Source organism: Miniopterus schreibersii (genome assembly GCF_964146895.1).
Source record: "Miniopterus schreibersii genome assembly, chromosome: 4".
NCBI classification, from domain to species: domain Eukaryota; kingdom Metazoa; phylum Chordata; class Mammalia; order Chiroptera; family Miniopteridae; genus Miniopterus; species Miniopterus schreibersii.
In genome coordinates, this window is record NC_138105.1 from 64,373,777 (window position 1) to 64,399,522 (window position 25,746).

General features: G+C 51.7%; 1 protein-coding gene across 4 annotated transcripts; it reads right to left on the reverse strand.

Annotated features, from left to right (window-relative positions):
• DAZAP1 (DAZ associated protein 1) lies at positions 1-25,477 on the reverse strand. 4 transcript variants are annotated; one of them, XM_081136377.1, is made up of 12 exons: positions 25,107-25,477; positions 17,807-17,847; positions 16,897-17,063; positions 16,536-16,601; positions 12,723-12,830; positions 11,460-11,508; positions 8,340-8,422; positions 5,673-5,826; positions 4,555-4,584; positions 4,297-4,437; positions 2,824-3,000; positions 1-952 (listed from the first exon to the last, which is right to left on the reverse strand). In XM_081136377.1, the coding sequence occupies exons 1-12, from the start codon at positions 25,133-25,135 to the stop codon at positions 780-782; spliced, it is 1,218 nt and encodes a 405-aa protein (XP_080992503.1). In that variant the 5' UTR covers positions 25,136-25,477; the 3' UTR covers positions 1-779. The 4 variants fall into 4 exon arrangements, with proteins under 4 accessions (XP_080992503.1, XP_080992502.1, XP_080992505.1 ...); XM_081136376.1 differs by having other exon boundaries at positions 12,723-12,833; positions 25,107-25,349; XM_081136379.1 differs by lacking the exon at positions 1-952 and adding an exon at positions 1,825-1,925 and having other exon boundaries at positions 25,107-25,349.
• Positions 25,478-25,746: the final 269 nt, after the last annotated feature.

A 25,746-nucleotide genomic window follows, 5' to 3' on the forward strand; every position in this document is an offset into this window, starting at 1 on the left:
TTCTAATCCAAACGCACTTCTCTTTATTCAAACCAGGGTCAAACTGGTCAGTGGGGATGCCCTGAAGCCACATGCGCGGGAAGTAGGCTGACAAGACCTCCTGGTCCTTGGTGCAGTTGGACGCGGGGTGGTTGCCAGCCAAGCCAGGCGGGTGCAGCCCCCATGGTGCACTTGCAGACACCGCCAGGCAGGTCAATCGACAAAAGCAAGGAATAAACAAAAACGAAACACACTCAGTAGATTGCTTTTTTAAGCTCCAGAGTTTCTGGACCAACGAGTCCCAACCCTCAAAGCCAGGAGTACGGGGACCAAAAATGTCCCTCACTTCCACCAGTGCCGACAGAAACCCTGTTTTAAATTAAAAAATAAGCCAGTATACATTGTAGAAAATTTCTCTTAAAAATCTCACAATTTGTAAATGTATATTTTTTCTTTAACATAAAAGTTTACAACATACGATAAAACAAAAGGCTCAGGAAAATAATTTCAAAAAAAAAAAAGGAAGAAAAAGAAACCTGAAGTTTTGAATTAAAGCTGAAGACTTTTTAAAACCCTGTTGTTGAACCAGTGACTTTTTTTTTATTGTGCTGATGGGTTAGAGAAAGAAATATATTTTAAAACTTCAGTCCAGACACCCACAGCCGCCTCCAAAAGCCTCATGTCTGCCCCTCCCCCCAAGGTTGAATCGCGATTTTTCTGCCAAGTTTGTGATTGTCACGAGTTCACAAGTTTCAAATCCTGGGTCTCGGCCATCTAGCCATCTGCGTGTCACCAGCTAGCTAGCGTCGGTAGGGGTGGAATCCTTGAACGTTGTGGTTCTGACCTCGTCCGAAGCCACTTCCACCGGCAGGGGGGCCCCCGGAGCCTGGCACTGAGGGGCCCCCATAGGAGGGGGGCTGCTGGCTGGGATCTGAGAAACCCTGCCCAAAGCTGGCCAAGTCCTGTCCGTAACCTGTGGAGAAGAGAATGCAATGAGTAGCCGGGGCAGCTGGTCCCACCAACAGGACCCAGGGTCCCACTTCTGCCTGATATCACTGGGCCCCCAGGAGCATGTATCTCCAGAAAAGCCCACCCTGAAACCCCAGCCAGGACCCTGTCTCCGCACGGAAAGAAAAGAGCCTGTGAGACCTCGTGGACCCATGGTCTGCCCTGTCTGATCCCAGCCGGTCCCCACTTGTCCCCACGGACTCAGGGCGGGGGCCCTGGTGGCACAGCTGAGGGTCAGGAGAGATCTTTAGGCTTGGAGACGCATATCACCTGGCCCAGCTCGGCGGACCTTGGACTCCTAGAAAGTCTGTTCTCGAGTACAATGCAGGGTAGGCTCAGGCACATTTTTCAGGATTTCAGGAAATATCTGACCTGCCCTGGCCTCCCTCCAGGATGCACTCCTGACCCCAGACAGTCCTCCCTCCAAAGTTGACTCAACCTGGAGGCTTCCATAACACTGAGTGGTACAGGGGCGGGCGGGGACTACATGTGGAGCATTAGGCTTCAATGATTCGAGTTGGCTGCATCTGCAGAGCCCATCTGGGTAGGGCAGGTCCCTCCTCTAAAAAGGACCCTGACCCTGCACTACTGACCTCAGAGGGCATGAAGGCACTTCTGGAATGAGGGACAGCACCGTCCTCGCTCCCTGCCCACCCGGACCACACACTGTGGATGAAGGCCATCCCAGGGCCCCCGGATTCCCAGTTGGGGACACACTAGGAGGCAGAGCTCCTGGGCTGTGTCCCAGAGGGCAGTGTGGGTCCACCCCGCCCGGGACAGCAGAGGAGGCAACGTCCAGTGCCCAGGTGCAGGCAGGTGAGGACCGTGCATGACGAGGCGCCACCTACCTAGGCCATATCACTGCTCAGCCTGACCATAAGAGTGTAAACAAAGTATGGGCCCGAAGCCCGCCGGGTCTTGAGAATAGGTACCCAGGCCTGGCGAGAGACGAGACCAGGGTGACTACCCCAGGGTGGTAGGAGGAACACACTCGAGATCATGAACACCCCCACCCAGGGCCGCTCACATGTCTGCCGCCAACACGTCCTGTTCCAGGCAGGGTCGAGAACCCACGTGCTCAGTGACCACAGCCCTGCAAGGCCCCAAAGGGAACAAGAGTGTACGATGCAGGGGTGCTGGGGGGCATCTGGTCAGCGGTGGGATTGCATTAGAAGATAAGAGTAGATCGACTTGCAGATATTGTGGTCTTGGGTAACACACAGTTCACACCAAAGTGGGAAACCAGGGGCTGAAATTCTCACAGGAGCCCTGGAGGCCCCCTCACGGCAGGCAGGGGACTGACCCCAATGTGGGGAGAGACCCCAGGCAGCACCCTGTCCTCACACGAGCTCTCCCACTCAGCTGTCACCTTGCAGACCCGATTCAGAAGCACCTACTCCACAACCAGCCCTCAAGTGAAGCACAAAGCCAACGCCAAAGCCGATACCTGCCCCAGACCAGAGCCAAGACCACCCAGCTGACACTCTTGCCTGTGCTCTGCACTTGGATATCCCAGGCAACTGGAGGGACAGGCCTGCCAGGGATGTCCTTAGCCTGACAGCAATCACAGCCCTCGAACCATCCCTCTGGGGGCCCAGTCATAGCCTTAGTTTCCCAAACCCACAGGCCTGGGGACACCTGCTGCACAATCCATGCTTTTCTACTATTAGAGCATTGGCAAAAACCCAAGCAACCAAAATCCCGCTTGACGCTTGCTTGATCCTAGGTCACGTGAACTCTCCAACAACTCCCCACACCTCAGACCACCCAACCCAGAAACACTGGTGGGAAATTTGCTTCTGAGGGAGGAAGGGAGGGGGAGGTGCAGACACTCACCATACTGACTGTAGGGAAAGTCTGGCTGTGCTGTTGGGGGCTTGTTCATATCTGGGGCAGCCTGAGATGGAGGCGGTGGGAAGGCCAGAGGTGCTGCCCCAGGAGTGGCAGGTGGAGGGGGGACCCCCGGTGGTGCAAACTGATCCGGTGGTGGAGGTGGAGGCCCATAGCCAAAACCTGCAAACAAACAGGACAGAAAGACAGACACTATGCTTGCCCACAGCCCAGACACCGGGAGCCTTCACAGGATGCCCACCTGCAACACAGGAGGAGCCAGGCCCTGAAAACGAGGGATAAGAGACCAGCATGAAAAGTGTGGACAGTTGGGACAGTGGGAACTGGAGCAAGCCCAGGAGCTAGCTGCCTGCAGTGGGTGTTGGCTAGTAATTTACATAGGAGGCGTCTACTCAGGAATGCTCATTAGAAGGACAGAAGTCAACTGTCCAACATAGCACAACCTGTGTACTTTGAGAAGACAAAAATCACACCCAGCCCGTGCTCAGTCCTCAAGCTGCAATGTTTCTATCCACTTCTTGTCTTGTTACAGCAGACACACCTTTTCTGTAAAGAGGCCCAAGACAAAGTCATCATGTGGCCCTGCTCCAGGCCACAGAATTGAATTGCCCAGTCCTGGGCCACTGGTGATGTGTGGTCACTGAGCCTACGAATGTGGCTGGTTCACATGGCGACCCCAAGAATGACACACTTGGATCCCAAGGACTTAATAGTAAAAAGACAACAGGACCCTCTATGCTGGTGGAATGACATGTGGCCATCCTGGGTTAGGTGAGGGGTTCCTCTTTACTATAGAACCCAGCTCCTAGAGTGAGACTGCACCCCCCACTTTTTTCTTTTTTTAATCCTCACCCAAGAACATGCTTAGAGAAAGAAAGGGAGAGGGAAAGAGAAAGAACTGATGTGAGAGAAAGATCTTGAACAGTTGCCTTCCATATGCACCCCAACCAGGGATCAAACTCGCAACCCAGGTATGGGCTCTAACTGGGAATTGAACTGGCAACTTTCAGTGCACAGGATGACACTCAACCGAGCCACTCCACCCAGGCTAGGCTGCGCCCTTTTATTCTGAGGTCAGGGAAGAGCCCTAACCTTCCCAGCGAGTTGGCTGCTAGACACCCAGATCTTCAACCACAAAGTAAAACACAGAGGAAAGTGAATCAAGACCTGAAGCTCCCTCAATTATGAATCACGGAAATTAGGTTTAGAGGCCCATTCCAGGCATGATCATGAGGAAGAGCGAGGTGTTTGTGTTGTGACAACTCATGCAGCCGGCCCACAAGGAGGCCAAAGCCAACAAATTGCAGTCTATAAGGTCAACCCATCCTTTTTCTCCAGGCAGAGGAACCATGACAGGCTCCTGGCTGCACCCCTCCCCTGCCCCACCAGGGGGTGGGGGGAACGCCAAGCAGTGTAAAAAGGTGTGCTGTGAAGGACTCCCATGGCCCTAGGACTTACTGAATTGTGGGGGGGCGCCGTAGCCCTGTGGGAAGCCCTGTGGAGGGGGGAAACCCCCAGGAGGGGTGGACACAATGTAAGAGGTGAATGGCGGGGGCGGTGGGGGAGCTCCTCTTCCCGCGGGGGGCGGTCCGTAGCCACCTGGAACACAGGACACAGGGTGAGGGAAAGCATGGTGCACACAACCCCACCTGCCCAGACCCAGGTCCACCGCACTTCTAATTGTGTCACCTCTCCGATTACTGAACAAAGACTTACCAATTGCCTGTCCTGCTGGCACCCACATTCCTAAACCAGAAAACAAAGATGGGAATTGTTGCTGTGTTAGCCCAATGTCACTGAATGGAAGCCAAGAATAGCTCTCCTACTCCCATAGCACGATTGCCATATTGGTGGAACCCTCCTGGAGCCCCAAGAGACACAGGGAGGATGTAGGAGCGCCTTGGGACGTGCCCTGTGATCCTGACAACACCAGGCATTGCTTCCATAGGGGAGGATTCCAAGAAAAGCCACTGGGTCAACAGCCCTGGCTCTTCAAAAGAACCATCAAAAGGGAGGGAGGGAATACCCACAGATCAGGGAGTCAGGTGCACGTGTGGGATCTCAAGCCTGGCTGCTGGCCAAGCACGGGCCCTTCACCTGCTGATGGGTGAGTGTCTGGAATTGTAGTTTACTGGAGCTGTTTTATTTTGCAATAAAATGCAGGTTTTAAAAAAGACAGCTCGAGAGAGAGAGTGAACAGGGATAAAGCCTCAAGCTACGTAGATAGCTCCGTAAAATCAGGGGTGTTGGGTACCCTGGGTGCAGACAGGCCCACCTGGCCTCCTGCTCCTCTCTAGATGCTGCTGCTTCTTTGGGTTTCCAACGAGGGTGGAGGCTTCCAGATCTCATCCCAGCCCCCCCACCCCCAACCACCCTGCCAGGCTATCCTTAACTGCTCTCCAGACCCCCAGAAGACCCAACAGCCCAGCTGGCATCAGCCTGAAACCTGAGGAACAGAGACACACCCAAAAGGCCCAAGAAGCAGGATTCTCCTTCTAGCCGGGCAAAAATCCCACTTGCTCACCATCAGAGTCTCCAAAACCCACCAGGTTCTCCTGACCTGTCCCTGGAAGAACCACCCCAGAACACAAGGGCAAGGATTCTCACTGCAGCCTTACTGGCCCAATCTCCAAACAGGCACTCGGCCGGGGCCCAACACACTATCGAGGGCCACACCTCCTTTGAGATGGACCTGGTGACAAGGCGGAACCCAGGGACCTGGTGCCCAGTTGAGTAGGGAGCCCCACCTCTGCCTACACGTGCTTCCTCATGGCCCACCTCTGTGTTAAATTTGGAAGAAGGGGTGTAGTAGCTGGTCTGTGCCAAAGCCTTACCTTGTGGGCCGTATCCTTGCTGCCACGTGGGTGGGGGCTGGCCTGCCCAGCCATTGGCAGCACTGGGCATGACGCGACTCCCCCACTGGCTGGCCCCTGGCTGGCCGGGCACTTGGCTTTTGCTGTCTCGAGGCTCAGCCCGTTTAACCTCCACCTAGACAAACCAAGATCTGGTTCAGGGGGACGCACAGGTCCCAGGCCCCTTCCCGTCAGACACACCCTCAGATAACTTACAACTACACTTAGCATCTTATCACAACTTAAAACTAAATACTTAACTATATACCTTATTTAGGCCAGTAGTTTTCTCTTTAAAAAGTTTTTTTTCTGTTTTAATTATTATATTTAAATGTTTCTCAGGTACAACAGATGTGACTGTGACATGCTAAGCCCTATGCGCTGCAGAGCAGGGACCCTTGAGCATTTTATGCATGACAAGGGTCTCTCAGTCAAGGTAAAACGGCAGTGTCCTCCTTCAACAGCCTCATACACCCGGGACAGACTGGGGCTGTTCCAATAATCACAGCCCTGCCAGAGGCATCCCTGGGACCACCGAGGGGGAGGAGCCCACCCCTGGCCACACCACGGAGGTGGAGGACCTCTCTGGAGCCCACCCACCCTGCCTGCGCCTTCAACTCATACCTGAGAAACACAGTTGGTTTACTTAGGTTTTTAATTTAAAATGTCTAAAGGAAGATAAAGACTTACCTTCCCCAGGCTAACGCTTAAAGAATCTCAATTAACTCAAAATAATGTCAGAGGGAATGGATGTGATAAAGAGCCTTACATTACATCTAACAAAAAGTAAACAAACATGCAATAAAATGGACATTTGAATCAGTAAGCAATCTTCATACTGTGTTGGGTCAGCAGCCCAGGACCCTTCCTCTTTGGACATGTCAGGAGCCACAGCCAGGGGAGGGATCAGCATAGCAGGTGGTGGTCAATGCCCCACTTATGCTGCTCATTGCCCCTGATGGCAAAAAGATGCCCCAATTCCAGGGTTGTCTCGGCATTTGAGAATACTGGACTTTTTGTTTTTATGATAAATTTTAATAAGAGGGACAATAGACCCACATGAAGTCACCCTTGAGATCACAGCCTGGTGAGCTAATTAACCATTATGTATCAGAATTCTGTCAGTGCTACCTTAAAATGCAGGCACAAGGACCCCTCCCCTCTTCCTGATGCCTCAAGGCCACTTCTCAGATAGGAACAAAGTCCCCTGTAGCTCAAGGCAACTGGACAGCAGGACCAAGGGAGATTCAAAGAGCTAGAATTAATGGGTCTTCACACACTCTCCTTAAGGCAATTTGGCTCCTACTTACAAAGCAAAGCAGCCCTTGTGATTAAAAAAGTTACTCTCTTCCTATGGGAGCTCAGATGAAGTCACTCCACTCCGGTTTTAATTATAAGTGGGATCCAAGCCTGTTAGTTGGAAATTCCCACTGAAGAACTGGTGGGGGTCAGTGAAGGTCCTGTAATAGGAGCCAGACTCCCACAGGCATGAGAAACCCCCTTACTGTCGGCTCTGAGCAGTCCAAACTCAGATGCCCTGCATCCCACAAAACGGGGACTGGCAGACTGGAGGGAGGGAAGATCGTGCACTTAGCTGACCTTTCTGCCCCTGAAGCAGGACCACACTTCTTCCAAGTTTTAAATGTCACAGGACCTTCAATTATTGAACATGGACTCCTCTGACCTCATGTTCTTAACTGGTGTGTACCCTTGAAGTCCTCATGCTGATTTTAAACTAAAAGCATCAGTGAATGTTGGAGTTGGGTATGTGTTTCCCACTTAGTCAGGGTCAAATGGAATTAATCCTTTATGGAAACCTGAGCCCCTGGCAAGTACGAACAGTTGCCCTGTTGATGAACATCAGGGAGCAGGCTACCTGGGCAGGCAGGCAGGCCCCAGTGCCATGCTTCCTCCAATATCTCAATCAGAAGGGCTGGGCATGCTGACCCGAACGAGGAGAAACTGGGAGCACACATCAACGGGGACTGCCGCCGGGGTGCGCTGAGCAGGCTTTACAAGGACCCAAACAGGGATTCTGCCAAAACGTGGGCCCCAAAGACTTTGCTAACTGTAAGAAATCCCACACAGCAGAATTTCCATCAGTTACTCATTTTACTGTTAACTTCTCCAAAAACATGAAAGGCCCAGGAAAATGAGGAGTTATGGGCCACTTTCTGACAGTTACCTCCGTGGCGGCAACACAGTATGAAGATGAAACAACCAGAGGTCACTTGACTGCATGGAGTTAAGTACTATCGAGAGCATGTGGTTGGTACCGGAGTTTCACAGTAAGTGACCCAATTAAAACAACCAATCCTTCAGGATGTTTACATTTCTTTCAGTTTTACACAAAACCTGTTCTTAAAGGTTGGCTGCCCATCGCGGGTTGGATGGAACAATCGGAATACAGTTCAGACATCTGAAGGAGTGGTCACTGGAACCAAGCCTGAGGCAACCCACAACGTCACTGGAGGCCCGCCGCCCATCACCCGACACATCTCTAGAGGTCCAGGTCCCACCCCACAGCAGAGGGTCCCAGCACCTCTCACCCGGACCTTTTCTATGAAGGAATTTTCGTTTCCAGTGACATCCCTCAGTTGCCTGAGACTTGGTTTGGTCTTAAGGTAAAATAAAACTACAACTACACACTTTTTTGCCCATGATGTCGTGAAAATGCATGTTGACAGCCTGGTCCACTGATTGTTCGTCCTCGAAAGTAATAAATCCAAAACCTAGCCAACGACGAAGAGTGAATCAAGGTAGCAGGGTGTTGTGACACAAAACAGGATGATGAACAGTATTAGGGACGGGCCGAAGGATCAATCCAGGGCTTCAGCGAAGCAAGTGAGGGAGGGGGCTGCAGGCCTACCCAGCAAGTGACTGAGGCAGGGGGACCCACCGGACACCCGGGCCCAGCTTAAGTTGGGTTCTGATTGGACACTTTGGAACAGCCAGGGCATCTCTTAGAGAGCAGCAGCCTGAACAGCCCAACAGCGAGGGCCAAGAAACATGGCAGGGTATGCCGTGTTGGTGCTAGAACATTCTGTGGAAGACAAGTACAGGCAGAGAGTGGTCGAGCGCTCCGCCTCAGTCGCATGTGTGCTGTGGGTGCACTGTTGCTTCGCTGAAACCCAGGGTTCTCCCCCTCGGCTTGCAATGTGCTTTGCAGCTAGTGCTGACAGCAGCCATATATTGTCCTAGGCGTTAACAGTACGGTCTCTACCACAGTTAGTGCCTCGCTAGGCTTATCCAACACCGTTGGGTAAGCCCAAGGAGTCCTGTCAAGGTCACATATGTATGTATACAGGTATCTATCTGCACACATCTATGTAATAAAATACACAAAGATACAGGCCACAGCGGGTTCCAGCAGGTCAACTCTGCTGTCAGCAGCAAGAGCAAGAGGCACCATGTCATCAAAGAGAATTTTAAAGAGAAAATAATTTAGCATTTTCCAAACACAAGGAAGTGGCAGTATAAACGAAGTTTGGTTGGTCTGGGTGAGCGCGACCACCCGGCTAATGTGGCGTGTCTGGTCCTCAGTCTATTGCCCTTGCTCCCGGGGCCCATCAACTCTGAGCACAAAAGAACACATGGCAGACAGCTGCCAGGAGACCCCAAAGAACAAAAGATGGGTGAGGGGAAGGGCCAGGGCTGGAAAAAGGCTGAAGATGAGCACGGGGGGAACAGGCAAAGGGAGTGTTCTGTGGCAGAGGTGTGGAGCCAGGGGCAAGCCTGTGCTCGAGACCACCTGGGAAGATCACAGGCAAAATGGTGGTGGAAGGATGGAAACAGAGAGAAGGCAGCTCAGAAAGTTGGGTGACAGACTAGCAGGGAGGGACAGCTGGGATGTAGGAGCCTTCAGTCCTGTTTTCTCCGCACATGCACGCACACAGAATCTACATGTGGCGTGAGAGAAGAAACAGAATCATGACAGCAAAATTGGAGAGGAGACAAAGCTAGAGTGCAGGAGAAAGGGATGAGGTGAGCAAAGGCAGAAGCGGGACTGAGTGGGCCAGAGGTCACCATCTGGCAGAGATACACGCAAAAACCCCGGGACAGGGACAGTCTTAAACAAATAGGAGGGGGGTAGGGGGATGATTCAGAGCCTTTGTGAAAGCTTCTGGAAAGTAAGGTAGGAAAGAGCTGTTTCTGGGACACCCACTGACAAACTGGCTGCTCTGGGTGGTGCTCCTGCCCTCTGCTTGCCTAGCACTCACGGAGGCTCATGGGGACTCTGAGAGACCTACAGTGCCAGATGGCTGAGGACGGTGTGCACCACAGGGGAATGCAGGCCCAAGGACCAAGACCAAAGTGCTCTCCCACCAGCCAGTCCTGCCTGAACCCCCAGCCCCGGGCCCAGGGGTGGGGAGTGACCTGGGGAATCTAAAAGCACCCCTGAGGACCCCCATGTTCTGTCTGAGGCTTCACAAGATCAGAGGCAATGGTGAAACACAGCACAGGTGATGAACGCATATTACAAGGTAACATTTTCTCAGAGTGCAGGAGTATCTGAAACCACAGGGCTCGCGAGGTCCATTAGGGCACAAGAGGCGGTGACTCGTGGGTTAAGGAGCCTGGGGCGGGACGTCTAGGGATGCATCTGTGTCAAGAGGCGACATCACCACTGAGGAAGCAGCACAGAAACACACTGAAACTTCGTTTACACCCCACTGGAGCAAAGCCCGCTCCCTCCTCTGACTGCAGGATGGCCTGTACCTGTGTGATATAATTTAGCACCTGGAGAAGAGAAATCTAAAGAGAGATCGTTAATCACAAAAATTCACAGAGAGAAAGGAAAACAACTTACTTAATATTATTATATTTACTATGAAACACTTAATATGTCACTAAGCACGTAGGTCTACATTAAAATTAAGACTATGACTTAACAGCTTAATCGACATGAAGGGAGGAGACATTACTTAATCATGGAGTAAGAGGATGGAAGTTCAAATGGCAAACTATTCTCCAGCACGGCGGGCGCATGCTGCGGGCAGCAGCCCAGCGCTCTAGGGGTCTCCGCAGGGCAGGGACTGCAGGGCCCAGACCAGCAAATCATCTCTTGTCAGGGCCCAAAGCGGATGATGAAACAAAACAGATGGGCAGGGACAAAGAGCAGCAGCCACAAAACAAAACAAAACTAATAAAACCACCAAACCCAAAAGGGCATGGATATCGGGTGCCGGCTGGCGCAGGCCAGACGTGCAAGGGTGGGCTGCTCAGGGAGTCCTGGTGGGGATGTGCCCCTCCTCCCGCCGGCCCCATTGACTGAGGAGGAAAAAAAAAACAAAAAAAAACAGGAAAAAAGCATGAGACGGATAAAGGAAACTCCATGTTCAAGCTGAGCTGCAGCAGATCTGGCCTGACAACATGAAATGAGACTTCTGACTACACTGGAGTGAGCTGAAGGCAGGAGACAAACTACACTGGCGTGAGCTGAAGGTCAAGAAACAGTTGTAACTAAGGAAGGTCACAATGGAAAAGGACACAAGTCTTTCAGTGCACATTAAAGAACAGAAACCATGTTCAAATTCATGTCAAGTTGTAAAAACTTTAAAAGAATGAGCCAAAAAAAAAAAAAAAGACAGTAACGTCTGATCTTGGGGAGCACAGACGAGCTGGGGGCTGCACAGGATGAGCCTACATTTTAACCATTTGTCTCCAAATCACCCTTTTCTGAGGCAATGCTCACTACGACCACCACCTAATTGTGAGATAGTTTGCCATCTGAGGGGGAAGGTCAAGGACAAACTCCATCTCTTTTACCTCGAGGCCTCTGCTTTTCTGCGTCGTAGATCATGACCACTTCTGTAACCTGCAAGAGAAAACGGCTGTTTGAGTACCAGAGTGCCACAGCACCTATGAGCACCTCTGGCTACAAAAGAAGTCCCAAGTCAAATGCCCGCTGGGAAGTCTCCAGTCTAGGGAGTCCTGAGGCAAAATGCTGCCTTCCAGGGTATGATGTCCAAGACTCATGAGGCGTGAGGTCTAGGCCACCACCCCACAGGGGAGTTGACAGACAGGAGACCAACAAGGCATTCTCCCCATTCACACCAGGATGGAATGACCCAGAGCGCTGGTGCTCCAGGACCTCCCTTAGTCAGTGGCCCCGGTTGTCCTGCTGACCCAGCCCTCATTGCCCCCTACCCCCAACTCACTGAGTGTATCTCTTATCGTGTGCTCTGGCACTCCTAAACTCTAGTCCCAGCCCTTGCACATTCAGGTGCCACCTGACAAACACAACAAAGCGGGAGCAGGCAGGGCCACACCACTGACAGGGCATTTAAGCAGCAGGGGTCTGGGGTGGTCTGTGTAACGGCCCCATGCACACTGGCACCCTAGCCCCATATTTCCCTCTGCTCGCCCCACTAGAACCGAGTTCCCTGTATGACCCCAATTAACTCTAACCCTCATGAGCTTATAAAGGATTTTAACCTCTTCCAGAAAACAGGATCACCCCTGGGGGAAGGTCTGGGTCATAGAGGAAACAATGAGTAAAACACAGGACCAAACATCTCCTGTGAAGCCTGGCAGCCTGGAGGACAGTGAGAACTGCCAGAGGAAGCAATAGGGTGGAGCCAGGGCCCCCCACACAGTGAAGTCCAAGCTGCTGGTACAAGAATCTGAAACTCCTCCGCTAGACCAGGCCTGCCCTTGGCTGCAGCTATCAGGGGTGGGCACCATGTTTCAGATCCTGGGCAGGAGGAGTTAGTCTGAGGTCCCAGATGAACCTCATCTGGAACATGCCCTCCTGCCATCGAGGGGCAGCAGGCTGGCTTCTCCCCAACACTCCCTAGTGCCTTACAACCAACTGGAAGGCCTTCTGGATGCTGGCCTGGCCAGTTTACATCTGCCTGGAAAAAACAAGACTACTGTCCTGGATGGTAAATGGCCATGAAGGGAAACGATGGGGCTCTGGTTGTTCTGTTCTGGGCATGCGGGGCAAGAGGACAGAGCCGCCATGCCCATCCCGACTAGGCCAAGTTGAGTAGCCGCTGCCTGAGTGCTACTGGTGCAGGAACAACTCACCACTCCGAATTTCTTGAAGTATTCCCTGAGCTCTGTCTCACCACAATTGTGAGGAATTCCACCAACAAATATCTTATTTGATTTACTGTTATCGCTCCTGGGTCCTTTCTGCTGTGTCAAGAAAGAAAAGTTGGTTAGAACATGTGGGGAGCCCTCAGCACACACCCAGGGTTGTAAGTGTCTGCATGGGTTTGAGAGCCACTAAAGTCACCAAACACTTGGAAAGTTCCAGTGAGTCCAAAGAGAACAAAAACAGCATTTTCCTAGAGACCCAAGGAGACTGGATCCAGCACTGTGGCATCGCTGTTTCAAATGCGTTTTAATGTCCCTTCCATAGCTCGCCTGGTCGAGCGGAGGGCTGTAGTTGATCTCAAATGTGTTTTAAAGAAGGCTGCAGTACTGTGTTCAATTATTCTGCATCACAACAGCTACCAAAGTTAAAGGTCTACACTGTGAAACTAAGGCTTTCAGAAGAGTAAGGAAGACACAAGGGGGCCTCCATAATTAACACTAGTGATGAGGCTGGTTTTCAGGTGGTGGTTTTCAATTTGGTGACCAACAATGACAATGGAAAGTTCTAGTAACTACAGAGACACTCCATCATTTGTCTTTCTTTCACCATCCCTGACCCCAATCCCACTATCTGCAGAATAACTTCATACCTACCTTGTAGGAAAACGCTCAAGCCCAGCTCGTCACTTGGGGGGCAGACATGGAGGGGACAGGCCCACCTGAACTCCCTGCGTGGACCAAAATCTCAGCTCTTGCCCTGAAATGCTGTCCCTCCCACCCCCTCTACTCCTAATACCCCTTCTTCTTTCTACTCAAGGAACTTATGGGTTAAGACGTCCCACTGCTTTTAAATATATATATCTTTATTGATCTCAGAGAGAGGAAGGAAGAGGGAGAGAGAGAAAAACATCAATGATGAGAGAGTCTCTGATCGGCTGCCTCCTGCACACCCCCACCAGGGATCAAGCCCATAACCCAGGCATGTGTCCTGACCGGGAATCAAACTGCGACTTCCTGGATCCTAGTTCATTGCTCAACTGCTGAGCCACACCCGGCCGGGCCAAACTGCTATTTATTTATTTATTTATTTAATCTTTATTGATTTCAGAGAGAGAAGGGAGAGGGAGAGATAGAAACATCAATGATGAGAGAGTCGTCATTGATCGGCTGCCTCCTGCACGCCCCCAACTGGGGATGGCGCCCACAATCAGGGCATGTGCCCTGACCGGGAACTGAACCGCGATCTCCTGGATCCTAGGTCAATGCTCAACCACTGAGCCACGCCCGGCCAGGCCCAAACTGCTTTTTAAAAAAATTTTTTAATCCTCACCCAAGGATATTTTTTCTATTGCTTTTCAGAGAGTGGAAGAGAGAAAGCGCGAGAGCGAGAGCGAGTGAGCGAGCGAGCGAGAGAGATATGTGAGAGACACATTGATTGGTTGCCTCCTGCATGTGCCCTGACAGGAGCTGGGGATTGAGCCTGAAACCGAGTTATGTGCCCTTGGCCAGAATTGAACCCAGGACCCTTCAGTCCACAGGCTGACGCTCTAACCACTGAGATAAACCAGCTAGGGCCCAACTGCTCTTGATTAGCAATTTGGGGGTGGGTGAGGGTTCCCCGAGTATGCAGGTTATGGCCTGTGCCTAATCTGTCTTAATAAAGCTGCCAAGAAACTAAAGAACATTAATAACCAAACAGAATCTGAACCTTGATTGGAGTTCAGTCTGAAAAGCTGTGAAAGTTGTCTGTGAGACAATCATAGAAATGTGAGATGGCTGCCATCAACAAATCAACAAACGACATGTGTTGGCGAGGGTGTAGAGAAAGGGGAACCCTAGTACACTGCTGGTGGGAATGCAGACTGGTGCAACCACTGGTCCCTCAAAAAAATAGAAATGGAGTTGCCATTTGACCCAGTGATTCCACTCCTAGGAATGTATCCTAAGAATCCTAAAACACTGACCAGGAAGAATATATGTACCCCGATGTTCACAGCAGCACAGTTTACAATAGCTAAGATCTGGAAACAACCCAAGTGCCCATCAGTAGATGAGTGGATAAAAAAGCTGTGGGACATTTACACCATGGAATACTACGCAGCTGTAAAGAAGAAGAATCTCGTACCCTTTGGGACAGTATGGATGGACTTGGAGAATATTATGCTAAGTGAAATAAGCCACGCAGCGAAAGACGAATATCACATGATCTTGCTTATACGTGGAATCTAAAGAACTTAATAAACTGATGAACAGAATAGACTCAATGACATGGAAGCATAGATGAGACTGACGAATGTCAGAGGGATGGAGGAGGGCAGGTGGGTGGAGGGGGAGAGTAACCAAAGAATTTATATGCATATATGCAAAACCCAAGGACATGGACAATGGTGGGGAGAGGGACTGGGGAGGGGGAAGGGACGGGGTGGAGCGGGTCACTGGGGAGAAAAAGGGACATCTGTAATATTTTAAACAAAAATTAAAAAAAAAAAAAAAAAGAAAGAAATGTGAGAATGGCGGTGTAGACACAGGTAACACTGGGCATCACCGTAGGCATCTTAGCTATGGAGATGGGGATTCTGTAGGAGGCTGGACTTCTATGAGACGCACACTCCAGAATTTAGGAGTGGTCTATGCAGACAGAGATAGATATTAATATAGATATCTGGAAAATAATAATAATCGATTAATCTAGTCTTCTGTAATTTGAAAACTTTCCTAATAGAAATTTGGAAAAATAAAAATGGTTTCAGGGGTCTCAGGCCTGTCTATGGAAGCAGCTGGGATCCTGCTAGAAATGCAGACCTCAAGCCTCCACTTAGATCAGACACATGTGGTGGAGCCTGCTCGCAGCTTCCAACAGCCTCCAGTCCCGCTCTGTTCAGTAGGGCTTTCTGTGAGGATGGAAGCATTCTGAGTGACAGTCTTCTCTGAGAACTGCTGGATGGTGGAAGATGTGGGCAGTGAGCAAGAGAGGACAGGTCTGTTCCAGCTGACCCAGGGACCACATATAGCTCCCATGGAATCCTCAGGATTCACCATACTGGCTATTAAAGCAACCAGCCACCAGGTTTGAATCTAGAGGGGAGCAGCCTGCAGAGCTGGGTGGTGAAAGCCTCACAGTTAAGGATGACCAGGCAGCCAAGTGGAGAAGAGTGAGGAACTGGGAGAAGCTGCTCTCAGCCCTCTTGGGTAAGCTGGGAACACTTGGAGCGGATAAATCAGAAGGCTCTAGTTGATAAACAGGTGTGAGCTGTCATTTTATTTAAAAAAAAAATGTTTTTAATGTTTTTATTGATTTCAGAGAGGGAAAGAGAGATAGAAACATCAATGATGAGAGAGGGTCATTAATCGGCTGCCTCCTGCATGCCCCCTGCTGGGGATCAAGCCTGAAACCCGGGAATGTACCCTAACCAGGAACTGAACCTCAGTCTCCTGGGTCATAGATTGGTGCTCAACCACTGAGCTACACCGGCTGGGCTATCATTTTATTTTTAAAGGTAGACTAATAAAAATTTTCTTCTTGGCTACAAGATAAAAAATTTAAAGCGCTGAATAAATCTGAGCAATTCTCAGCTGGTCAAATGTCAAAGATGACCTTCAGTCACTTCTAATCTTAATGAGCAAAAACCCCAGATCAAAGGCACATGTTTGTCTAACCCCTATGCGGTATATCTGAAACTAGTAAGGAATAATATTGAATGTAAACTATAATTGAAAAAAAAAAAAAAAAAGAACAACAAAGGCACACATGTCCTTTAAACTGTCTGTTGAACATGCAAGGTTGCCCACCCAGCCCCTTACCCAGCCTTCTTTTGGCCGCGTCCTCTCTGGCTGCATCCCCCGAGGTGTACATGGCTTTGGGTCGATCTGTAGAAAGTTTCAAATGAGCCAGTTGTAAATATGAGGCTCTTCTCTCCAGAAAAGAAGGTGTCAACAATAGCAGCCAGTAGCACAGCATACTAGCACTCGCAATAAATTCACACCGTGTCTGTATCCACATCCTACTCCATCCTCCAGTCTAAATACAGAGCCTAATCCTTTTAGGTCACCCCCACAGGAAAGAGTCTTTAACATAAACATTGACAAAAGCTCAAAGAACCCAGTGAGCTGAAGGACAAATGACAGAGAAAGAAGCAAGGAGCTCAGCTACAGCAGGACTTACATTTCGACCATCCAGTGTGTGCGGTCTGCTGGCCAGCACTGTGCCCACACAGTTTGGGTCTTTAAACTTGACAAACCCGAAGCCTCGAGACTGGTTGGTTGTCTTATCTTTCATGATCACACAGTCCACAACCTCTCCATACTGGGAGAAGTAGCTGCGAAGAGTCTCTGCTCAGGGATCAGAACAGAAACAGACACATACACCAGAGTGTTAAGCACAGCATTGCAGCTGGCATGCAAACACACACACACACGCACACGCACGCACACACCCATGTGCTGCTTTCCTGGTTCACCAGGCTGACTTGGAAAGTGTGCAAATAGCCATTTTTAAACTGACCAATCAACTGGTTTTGGGGCTGAAGAAGATGGTAAAGGACAGGAAACACATGAAGAAGAATGGGGGACTCCACACAGTGGGTACATCATGTCTTCATATAAACTAGAAATGCTGCAACTGAGCATGGCTGTGGCAAAGGCATCTAGGAAAGTGAAGTTTAAGAGAATGCAGAACAACCATTTTGAAGGCTGCTTGACAACCAGCTTCTTCCTGCTATGTCTGAACTCAGTGACCGCTGGGCAAATCCCTGGCCACTGCACTCTACATGTTAACAGTCCTCCTACCTCCAGAACCTACCTCAGCCTTGAGCTAGGAACCTGCAGTCTAATTTCTCTCCCAATTCTGCTGTGAAATGTGAGGATGAAATTAACCTTTTCAAAGCCAATATTGCATTCCCTCTGGCCCCCGCTAATGCCCAATTGAATGTCCCTTCACCCCAGAAATCAAGACAATAAATCCAATGAAGAATTAAAGAAACTCGAGGTAGTAGCAAGAGATGAATTCACACAACACAACTTGAAGACCAAGGTCAGCCCACCTGCAATGCCTGGTACTCAGCCACAGCACCTACCTTGGGTGGTGCTCCAGTCAAGACCGCCCACGAAGAGCTTCCTGCAATTCAACAAGAAAACATTCAGGGTCAAATGGTTCTTGCCTTAGAGATGCCGCCCATCTGACCCATCCCAAGGCAGTAATCCACACCACAGAAGGAGTTCACACAAACATGCTAACATCACGGTCACAGCCATGGCGCACAACAGCTGCAGCCATCACCTGGCCACATTGATTGCAGATGTGAAAAATGACTCCAAGACTTGCCAACACGGTGGAGTGTTATAATGTAGTAAAGACAATGTGTCCAGAATTGCACATGCACAAGGACCACAACCACAGCAAATCCCTCCCCTACCACTCTTGTACAAATATTGTTCATTTGTAATCAAGATCTGAGATCACAGAAGACAAACCAGAATGACAGCAGGGGTAGGGGCTATAGGGCAAAGCCTCAGAAACCCACCACATGGTCATGAGCTCGGAACCACAAATCATTAGAAAGGTTCCCAGAGCTCCAGACCCAGCACTGGAGCCCTAGCCCACATTCCCCCACCCCAGGGTAGCCTGGGTTGTACTTTCAAGCAGTCACACTAGAACTTTCGGGAGGAACCCCACACTGTCCCTGCAGCCTACCCGCCTTGTATCTGTACAGCCCTCAGTGGGTTCAGAACCCAGAGGCCCCCTACTACCCCCAGGGAGGGCTCTACATCTCTAGGACCCAACATGGGAGGGTTGTGGCAGCACCTGCCTTTTCCACTCTCACACAGGTCTCAAACTGGCTGGACCTGGAATGAACCGAGGTGCTGAGGCTGTTCCAGCTTCCACATGGGACCATGCTCACCTGCCTCACCCTCAGAACCATTCCAGCCTCCCAAAGCTCTGGAGGCAGGTATGACAGAGGAGGCCGAGGGAGGGGGCTCCAGCAGCAGTGGTGGCAGCTCTCTATTGTTCTTGTTTCACCCAGGAAAAAGGGGACACTACTGCTTTCACCCTCGGAGATGGACCTAGGCACTAACTGGCGGGTGTTCAGAATGCAGGCAGGTGGCCCAGGCTCAGTTTCCGTCTGAGTACACAAGGACCCTGCAAGGCTGATCACATTCCTGCCTCCTGAGCAACCAAGAGACCTTCCAGAAGGGAGCCTTGCCCTCCATCTGAGGATAGAACCCTCAAGGTAAAAGGCACACCTGTCACCTCTGCTCCATCTGGTGACTCAAGCCTCAGTGTGCCAGACACTGGCAAAATGCCTGCAACAGCAGGACTGTTAGGGGGCTTCTTCCAATCTGCCTTTATTCTAAGGAAAGACAATTTAAATTTAGTGTGTGAGAAACAATTTCCCACCACCAGACAGATACCTACTATCATCCTCAAAATGCCAACAAACAGGCCACCACCCGTTCCTGGTTGGGGAGGGCTGGAAGCGAACTCAGGATGGGTATCTGGCTGTAGCTATACTTCCAGTGCCTTAGAGGGAACTCAGTAAAAACAGGTTTCATGGAACATGCTGACCAAGCAGCAGCAAGGCTCACATTTAGGCCTCATTAACTTAAAACCATGTCGCAGGCCTCCTGCCTTCCAACAATGGGGGTGTGTGTGTGGGGGTGAAGCCTCCATCTATGCCCCACTCCCCAAGGACTGTCCAGGCCCAGCCCCACCCTGCATGCCCAACCCCTTGAGGCCTGGCACCCAGTAGGGGCACAGAGCCTCAAATGACAAGGGCCAGAGGCTGGCTAGCACTCCTAAGGAACTGCCTGTTTGCCCAGTCCTTTGGAACAGGAACAACCAAGGGTTTGCTGTGGAAAAGCAGCTTCATGCAGGAAAGAGATCTCATGAATTCTCAAAAAACAAAATTAAAACAAAACCCAATTCACTTAGAGAACACCAGCCTCTATTTAGCATTGCATTCACCAAAACAGTAAAGTAATAAGCTGTTGCCCATTTGAGCACCCCAACCTCCACTGCCCGCCCGCAGAAGAGGAACCTGTGAGACCAGTCCAGGCTCCAGCTTTCACTTAAATTTCAAAATTAGGCATTATAGGCATTAAGGGGGGGGGGGGACGACTAGAAATGCTATCATCTGCACAACTGACAGAACTTGCATCTGTCCTGTGGATGGACAAATAACATGGCATCAATACTGTGCTTTCCAATTTTATCACTGTGCCGTGTACATATTTAAGAGAATGTCTCTGTTCTTTCAAGAAACACATGGACAGGTCCACACAAAGGGGCATTGGGGTACCACTTCCTTCTGAATACTTCATGAAAGACCAACACAGGAGCCAATGGGGCAGAATGTCAGCTCCTGTTGAGTCTGGATAAAGAATATTGGGAACTTTTGTTGCTAATCTGTAACTGTTATGTAAATCTGAAGTTATATGAGATTATAAATTAGGAAATTCTCATTGAAGAAACGCCAGGATATAGAAATAATCACCCTGTCACATAGGATATCTGAGACACTCAGCAATAGGTGCCTCTTATATGACTATCAGCTTACGCAGAGGGAAAAACATGCCAAGCCTGTGTGCCGGACAGTGCTGTGCTAGGCATGTGTTTCCACTTCCTTTCCTCCTTCTCTGAGGGCACACTCTCCCAGTCTGCACACAGAAGATTCCAGAAGGTCCTGAGAGGCCAGCTGATCGGTGACAGGGGCCTTTCCAGAGCCCCAGCACAAAGCCCCAACCTCTGAGCCTCAGATTTTGTAATCAATAGACAGCACGACCAACAACATGAACATGAAGCCCTGGCACCAGTGGGAGCCCTGTTCAACAAGCTGTCCATCCAGGGACAGCCCAGACAAACTGGGCACCATGTGAACCACAGGAGTCAATGGGCATGTACACATGGGACTCCACAGATAAAGGGATTAGCCAACCATGCCAGCTCCCCTTCTCTAGCCCTTCCCTGCTCTGAAGGGTATCATTACTCAGCTGAAACTGGATGTCAGGGCCCCACAGACCCTGCACTCCCAAACCCACATGCAAACTTCCTGGCTCTACCAGGCCCTCCCAGGAAAACAAAGTCAGGTTCTCAAGAGGGAAACAGGCAATGTCACCACCTGGGGGATCTGAGAGAGGTTGTCTGTGATCAGCACACTGGCTCCCAGGGCCTTCACCTTGAGAGGGGGCTGGTAAGTTCCTCCTGGACAGGCTCTGTACAAGTGACCTGGCACCAGGCTGCAGTTAATATTCTCCTTGAATGTTTCTGGATGACTACCCTGCTCTTGCTCTGTGGAATTCACGACAACCACCTAGGATCTGCATCAGAAAGTCAGTCTTCAGTGGCTTCCCCTGGCTAGGGTCAACCACTGTGGGCTCTGTCCTGGAAGCACATTGGCAGGCTTCGGAAAGTTCCATCCGGCCTGCCAAGGCCACTCAAAGGCAGCAGGGGGCAGAGTATGTATAGGACCTGGATCAGCCGGTTGTTGAGCAAATGGCCCCTTCTTCTTAGAGAGCATCCAACCCAGAGCCTATGTTTGCACCTTTCTGGTCTCCAGTGGGGAAACACTGGGACTCCTTAAGTCTGTCCTCATTTCCCTGTAGGAGGGAGGCAGCCCTGGGAAGGGACACGCACCCCGGCCCATGGGCTTCACTCCAAAGCCCACCCATGCCAGCACCTGCCTTCAGTACTCAGGCTTCCCTCCTGCCAGCAGGGAAGAGCACACCCTCCCAGTAGACTATGGGGGCTGTGTGACACAGGAGAAAAGCCCAGAACTGTGAACAGTAGGAGGAGCCTCTCCACTGCCCTGTTCCATACAGGATCAATATCCTCCCCAAATCACCACCTCTCTGAAACAAACCAATGACTCTCCCACCTCATTGTAAACAGGCATTTACAAGTACCCTCCTGGTGCCCTCCCTCTCAGGCCCTGCCAGAGCTCAACTCAGGGGTGTCTGCTTCCAGACCCTCTCCAACAAACTATTCCAGAAAGACCAGGAAGGACTCAAGCACTCCGTCCTGGGACCACTCCACATGCCATCACTCAGCCAGTGCCAGGTTGCAGGCTGCTTAGGTCACCCACTTGCAGGCTCTTTGGCTAAGCAGCTGTGGACTCACTCCACATCCCTAGTCTTTTCCCAATGCCACTTCACTTCCTTTCAAGTCCTTCCTCTCCCTGCAACTCTGCCCTCAATGACATGCAGGTGTCCCCGTCTTACCAGTCCCCAGTTACAAAATAGGACCACGTGTGCCAGATAAAATCTTCCTCACTTTTCTCCAGTTCCTGACACAATTCGATTGCCCCAGAGGTGGGTGGAACAAAGGGCCTCTGGGTACCTCTGTCTATCTGTAAAGGGAGACAGCCCTCCCCCAGCACCCAGGAACATCAACAAGATGGTAGGCACCCTCAGATGTCCACCCACAGACCCCAACCGAGTATCTGAATCAAGGGCCCTTTCTTTAAGTTGACTTTCCAAAGTTGTAGCAGGGGAAGGAGGACCTCAGCCCTGTCTGCTTAGCAGGTTCCCAAGCGAGATGAGTGCCCGTCACTGCCAGGCCTGCCTCAGAAGGGAGGACATCTGGCTATCCACACATCGGCTACACAGGACTACAGGTGAAATCCACTGCTGTCATCCTTCTACCCTCAAGACCTAGCCCTCGCTCTGCTCTAGCTGACTGTGAAAATAATGACTCTAAAAACATTAACTAAAGCCAGTGGCCTCACCCAACTTCCATTCTCCCATCAGACTTCATACTGATTTCTAGGTAGTCAAGAACTAGGGAAGCTCTTCCTTCACATACAAATTCAGTAAAGACTGGGAGGGAATGGTGCCCCAGCATCCACACATTTCCTGAGACCTCCACCATGTACCCACACATGTGGGCCTGTCAAGGAAAGGGGAGTGGCCCCTCCCACCTGTCAAGCACCCCCTAGGGAGCTACTGGGGTGGTGACCAGACACCAAAGCAAAGGAGGAGCCCTAGCTGATTTTACTTAGTGGTTAGAGCATCAGCCTGAGGACTGAAGGGTCCTGGGTTTGATTCTGGCCAAGGGCACATGCCTCAGTTGCTGGCTCAAGCCCCAGCCCAGGTTGGGGTGCGTGTGGGAGGCAACCAATCGATGTGTCTCTTTCACATTGATCTCTCTCTCTCTCTCCCTCCCTCTTCCACGCTCTCTGAAAAACAATGGAGAAAATATCCTCAGGTGAGAATTTCAAAAAAAAACAAACAAAGCAAAGGAGGTCAGAGGTAAGGGTGGCTGTCACCAGGTATTATTCAGACCTGCCACCTTCTGATAATGTTTGCCATCATTTGGATCTGAGAACACACCTCCCACATGATAACCACTCCAAAGTAGCAACAGTGGTCCCCTAACAGGAAACTTCAAGAGGGCCCACTGCCAAGGAGCCTGGTTAACACAGCTACACAGCAAGGTCAAAAGGGATCTGGGATGCCATATCCAATGCAAATAAGGTTCCTACATAAAATAGAAACTTGTCAGTACTTTTTGCAAAAGATTTTTACTTGCAAAGCAATAAGTTTTCTGGGACCTGTGATTTACAACTTTAAAACTCAAGCCACTGGGTAGATTCACCAGAGTGGGAGGTGAACATGGCGAGGCAGGGTCCCAAGTCCCAATCCTGGTTCTGATATTCACTCTGCAGCGCTCCCAAGCTGCCCGCAGGTCTGGAGGGTCCAGACCTGGGCTGAGATCCTGGCTGGAATCCAAGAGTTGGGACAAGTTGTAGGGTTGAAGTGCCTGGCAACCCTGTCTCCTCATGGGCATACCTGAGGGCAGACCTCATGGATCTCCAGGCTCCCTCCCTTCCCTAACCTTCATCTCTGCTCTCTGGTGAGAAAGGAAGGCAGCCCAGGCCTGAAGACCCCTGTGCTCTGGAAAGACATGTGCATGTGGGTGTGGATGTGGGAAGCCTGCTAACACTCTTCCTGCCTCCTAGTTTCCTGTTAGAAGTGCTGCAACTTCTCATTTACCTAACAGAACACAGTCTTCTAATGCCTGGCAGGGTATACACACACACACACACACACACACACACACACACACACGCACGCACAAAACCCAGCTGGGAGCTAAGTGCTTTCCTCCAGGGTCCACTAAATGGCATGGGGTTTTGGGGAGTGTGGAGCCCACAAAATGCATTTTACATCCAAGGTGTACGCAGTGGCTGGAGCCAGATGAAGGCCTGGTGATGCCAGCTTCCCACTAGCAAATAATGATCAACTCACGAAATCAATTACTTTGTAAACACATCTGTTCAAAGCTAAAAGCACCAAGAAATGTACACAAGGCCAGGGAAAAACAGCTGGCACTGTTTTGCCACCTTCTTCAGAGGAGAATCTAACTGCAAAATTAGGCTGGTGCAGTGGGAGCTGGTCTCTGCATAGAAAACTAGAGCAAACCCCTCCACTAGGGCATAACTGCATCTTCTAGCTCCTTTGGGATGGCTTCTCAGATCTCGTCTGGTTCAGCATTAGGCAAGGTTATAATTAAGGGGAAACTTAGCTGTAACAAACCTGCTCTGATAGCTGCGCCCAGAGAAAGACCTCGGAAGCAAGGCTTTCTACCCACCCACCGGAGTTTACCTTTTTCTTTATTTTAAATACATCCCTGGGGAGTTTCGCAGGGGCTAAGCGATAAGGGGCTCCATCTACATAAAAACAAGTTACAGACACTACGGGTTGCGCTGACCGGTCCCCATGACCTTGGCCCGAGGGTCCTCTATTTGTAACCCTTGTTTTAGGTACTTGGGAGAGATAGAGTGGAAAGGGTGCAATGCCGCCCGAGTCTCTGGTGGGAGAAGTTGGGCTGCTGCAGAACTGGAACCCCCGCGTCGGGCCCGCCACGTGCGCCGACCCACCAAGTTTGTGCGCGGGCTGGGGGGGCCGCGAAACCCTCAAGGTTCTGGTTCCGGTACTCCAGGAGAAACACTGGCACGGGGGCGCCCAAGACCGTGCGGATTCCCGTTTGGAGACCCCCATCGGGAAATCCAGGCACAGGGGTAGACCGGGAGCCTCAGACCCTCCAGGTTCACGCTTGGGGTCCCCCATGGTAAACTCGAGCGCGACGGCAGCAGGCCCTCCAAGGTCCCCTAGGCTCCCATTCGGGAGTCCCCCAGCGGGAAACTTGGGCGCGGTGGCGGCGGGCCTCCCTGGCTCCCCTAGGCTCCCGTTTGGGGTCCTCCCGGGCCCAGAAACAGCAGGGACCATCAGAACCCCCAGGTTCCCGCTCGGGGTGGCCCTCCCCGGCTAGGAAGCAGCGGGATCCCGGGCTGTGGCCCCGCGGCGTGACCTTGACTGGCCAAGCGGCGTCTGGGAGGGGGCCGGCCGAGGCGGCGGAGCGGCCCGGGGCGTCCTCACCCGATCTCGTCGGCGCCCGAGTTGTTCATGGCGGCGGCGGCAGCGCTCCGCGTCCCAGGCCCCCTGGCTCGCTCCCGCCTCCGGAAGGTCACTGGCCCCGGCGCCCTCCCCACAGCAGCGGCCCGGATCTGCGCAACGGCGGCGGCCGCGCTGCCTCCTCCCCTCAGCGCCAACCCAACAGTCACCGCGCGCTCCCGCGCCCGCGCCACCGCCCTGCACACGACCGGGCGCGCTCCCGCACAGAGCGTCAGGGGGCGGGGCCAGGAGGTGCGCCCGCGTGCGTGCCGCGTGCGTGCCGGCGTTCGTGCGTGTGGCAGGGCTGCCACAGCTAGACCGTGGCGGGTCGAGCTTCCTCGTCGGTGGCTCCTGGCGTCGATGCGGGGCATGCTGGGAAGGGGAGTCTTGCGCTCAGGCGTCGGCCCCGCCCCCGGTGGGGAGCGCGCGGGCTGAACCACGTGCGTGCGCGTCCGTGCGTGCGTGCGTGCGTACGCTGCGGCACTCGGGAATGGGCACCGCGGGGCGCAGGCGTGTCTACGGCTTCCTTTTTCAGACTCCATTGGGAAGTGGCTGAGGCGCTTTGGGTCAGCTGGGGGCCCAGGCCACGCCCGCACCCCTGCGGGCCAACTGTTGGCGTTCTGTC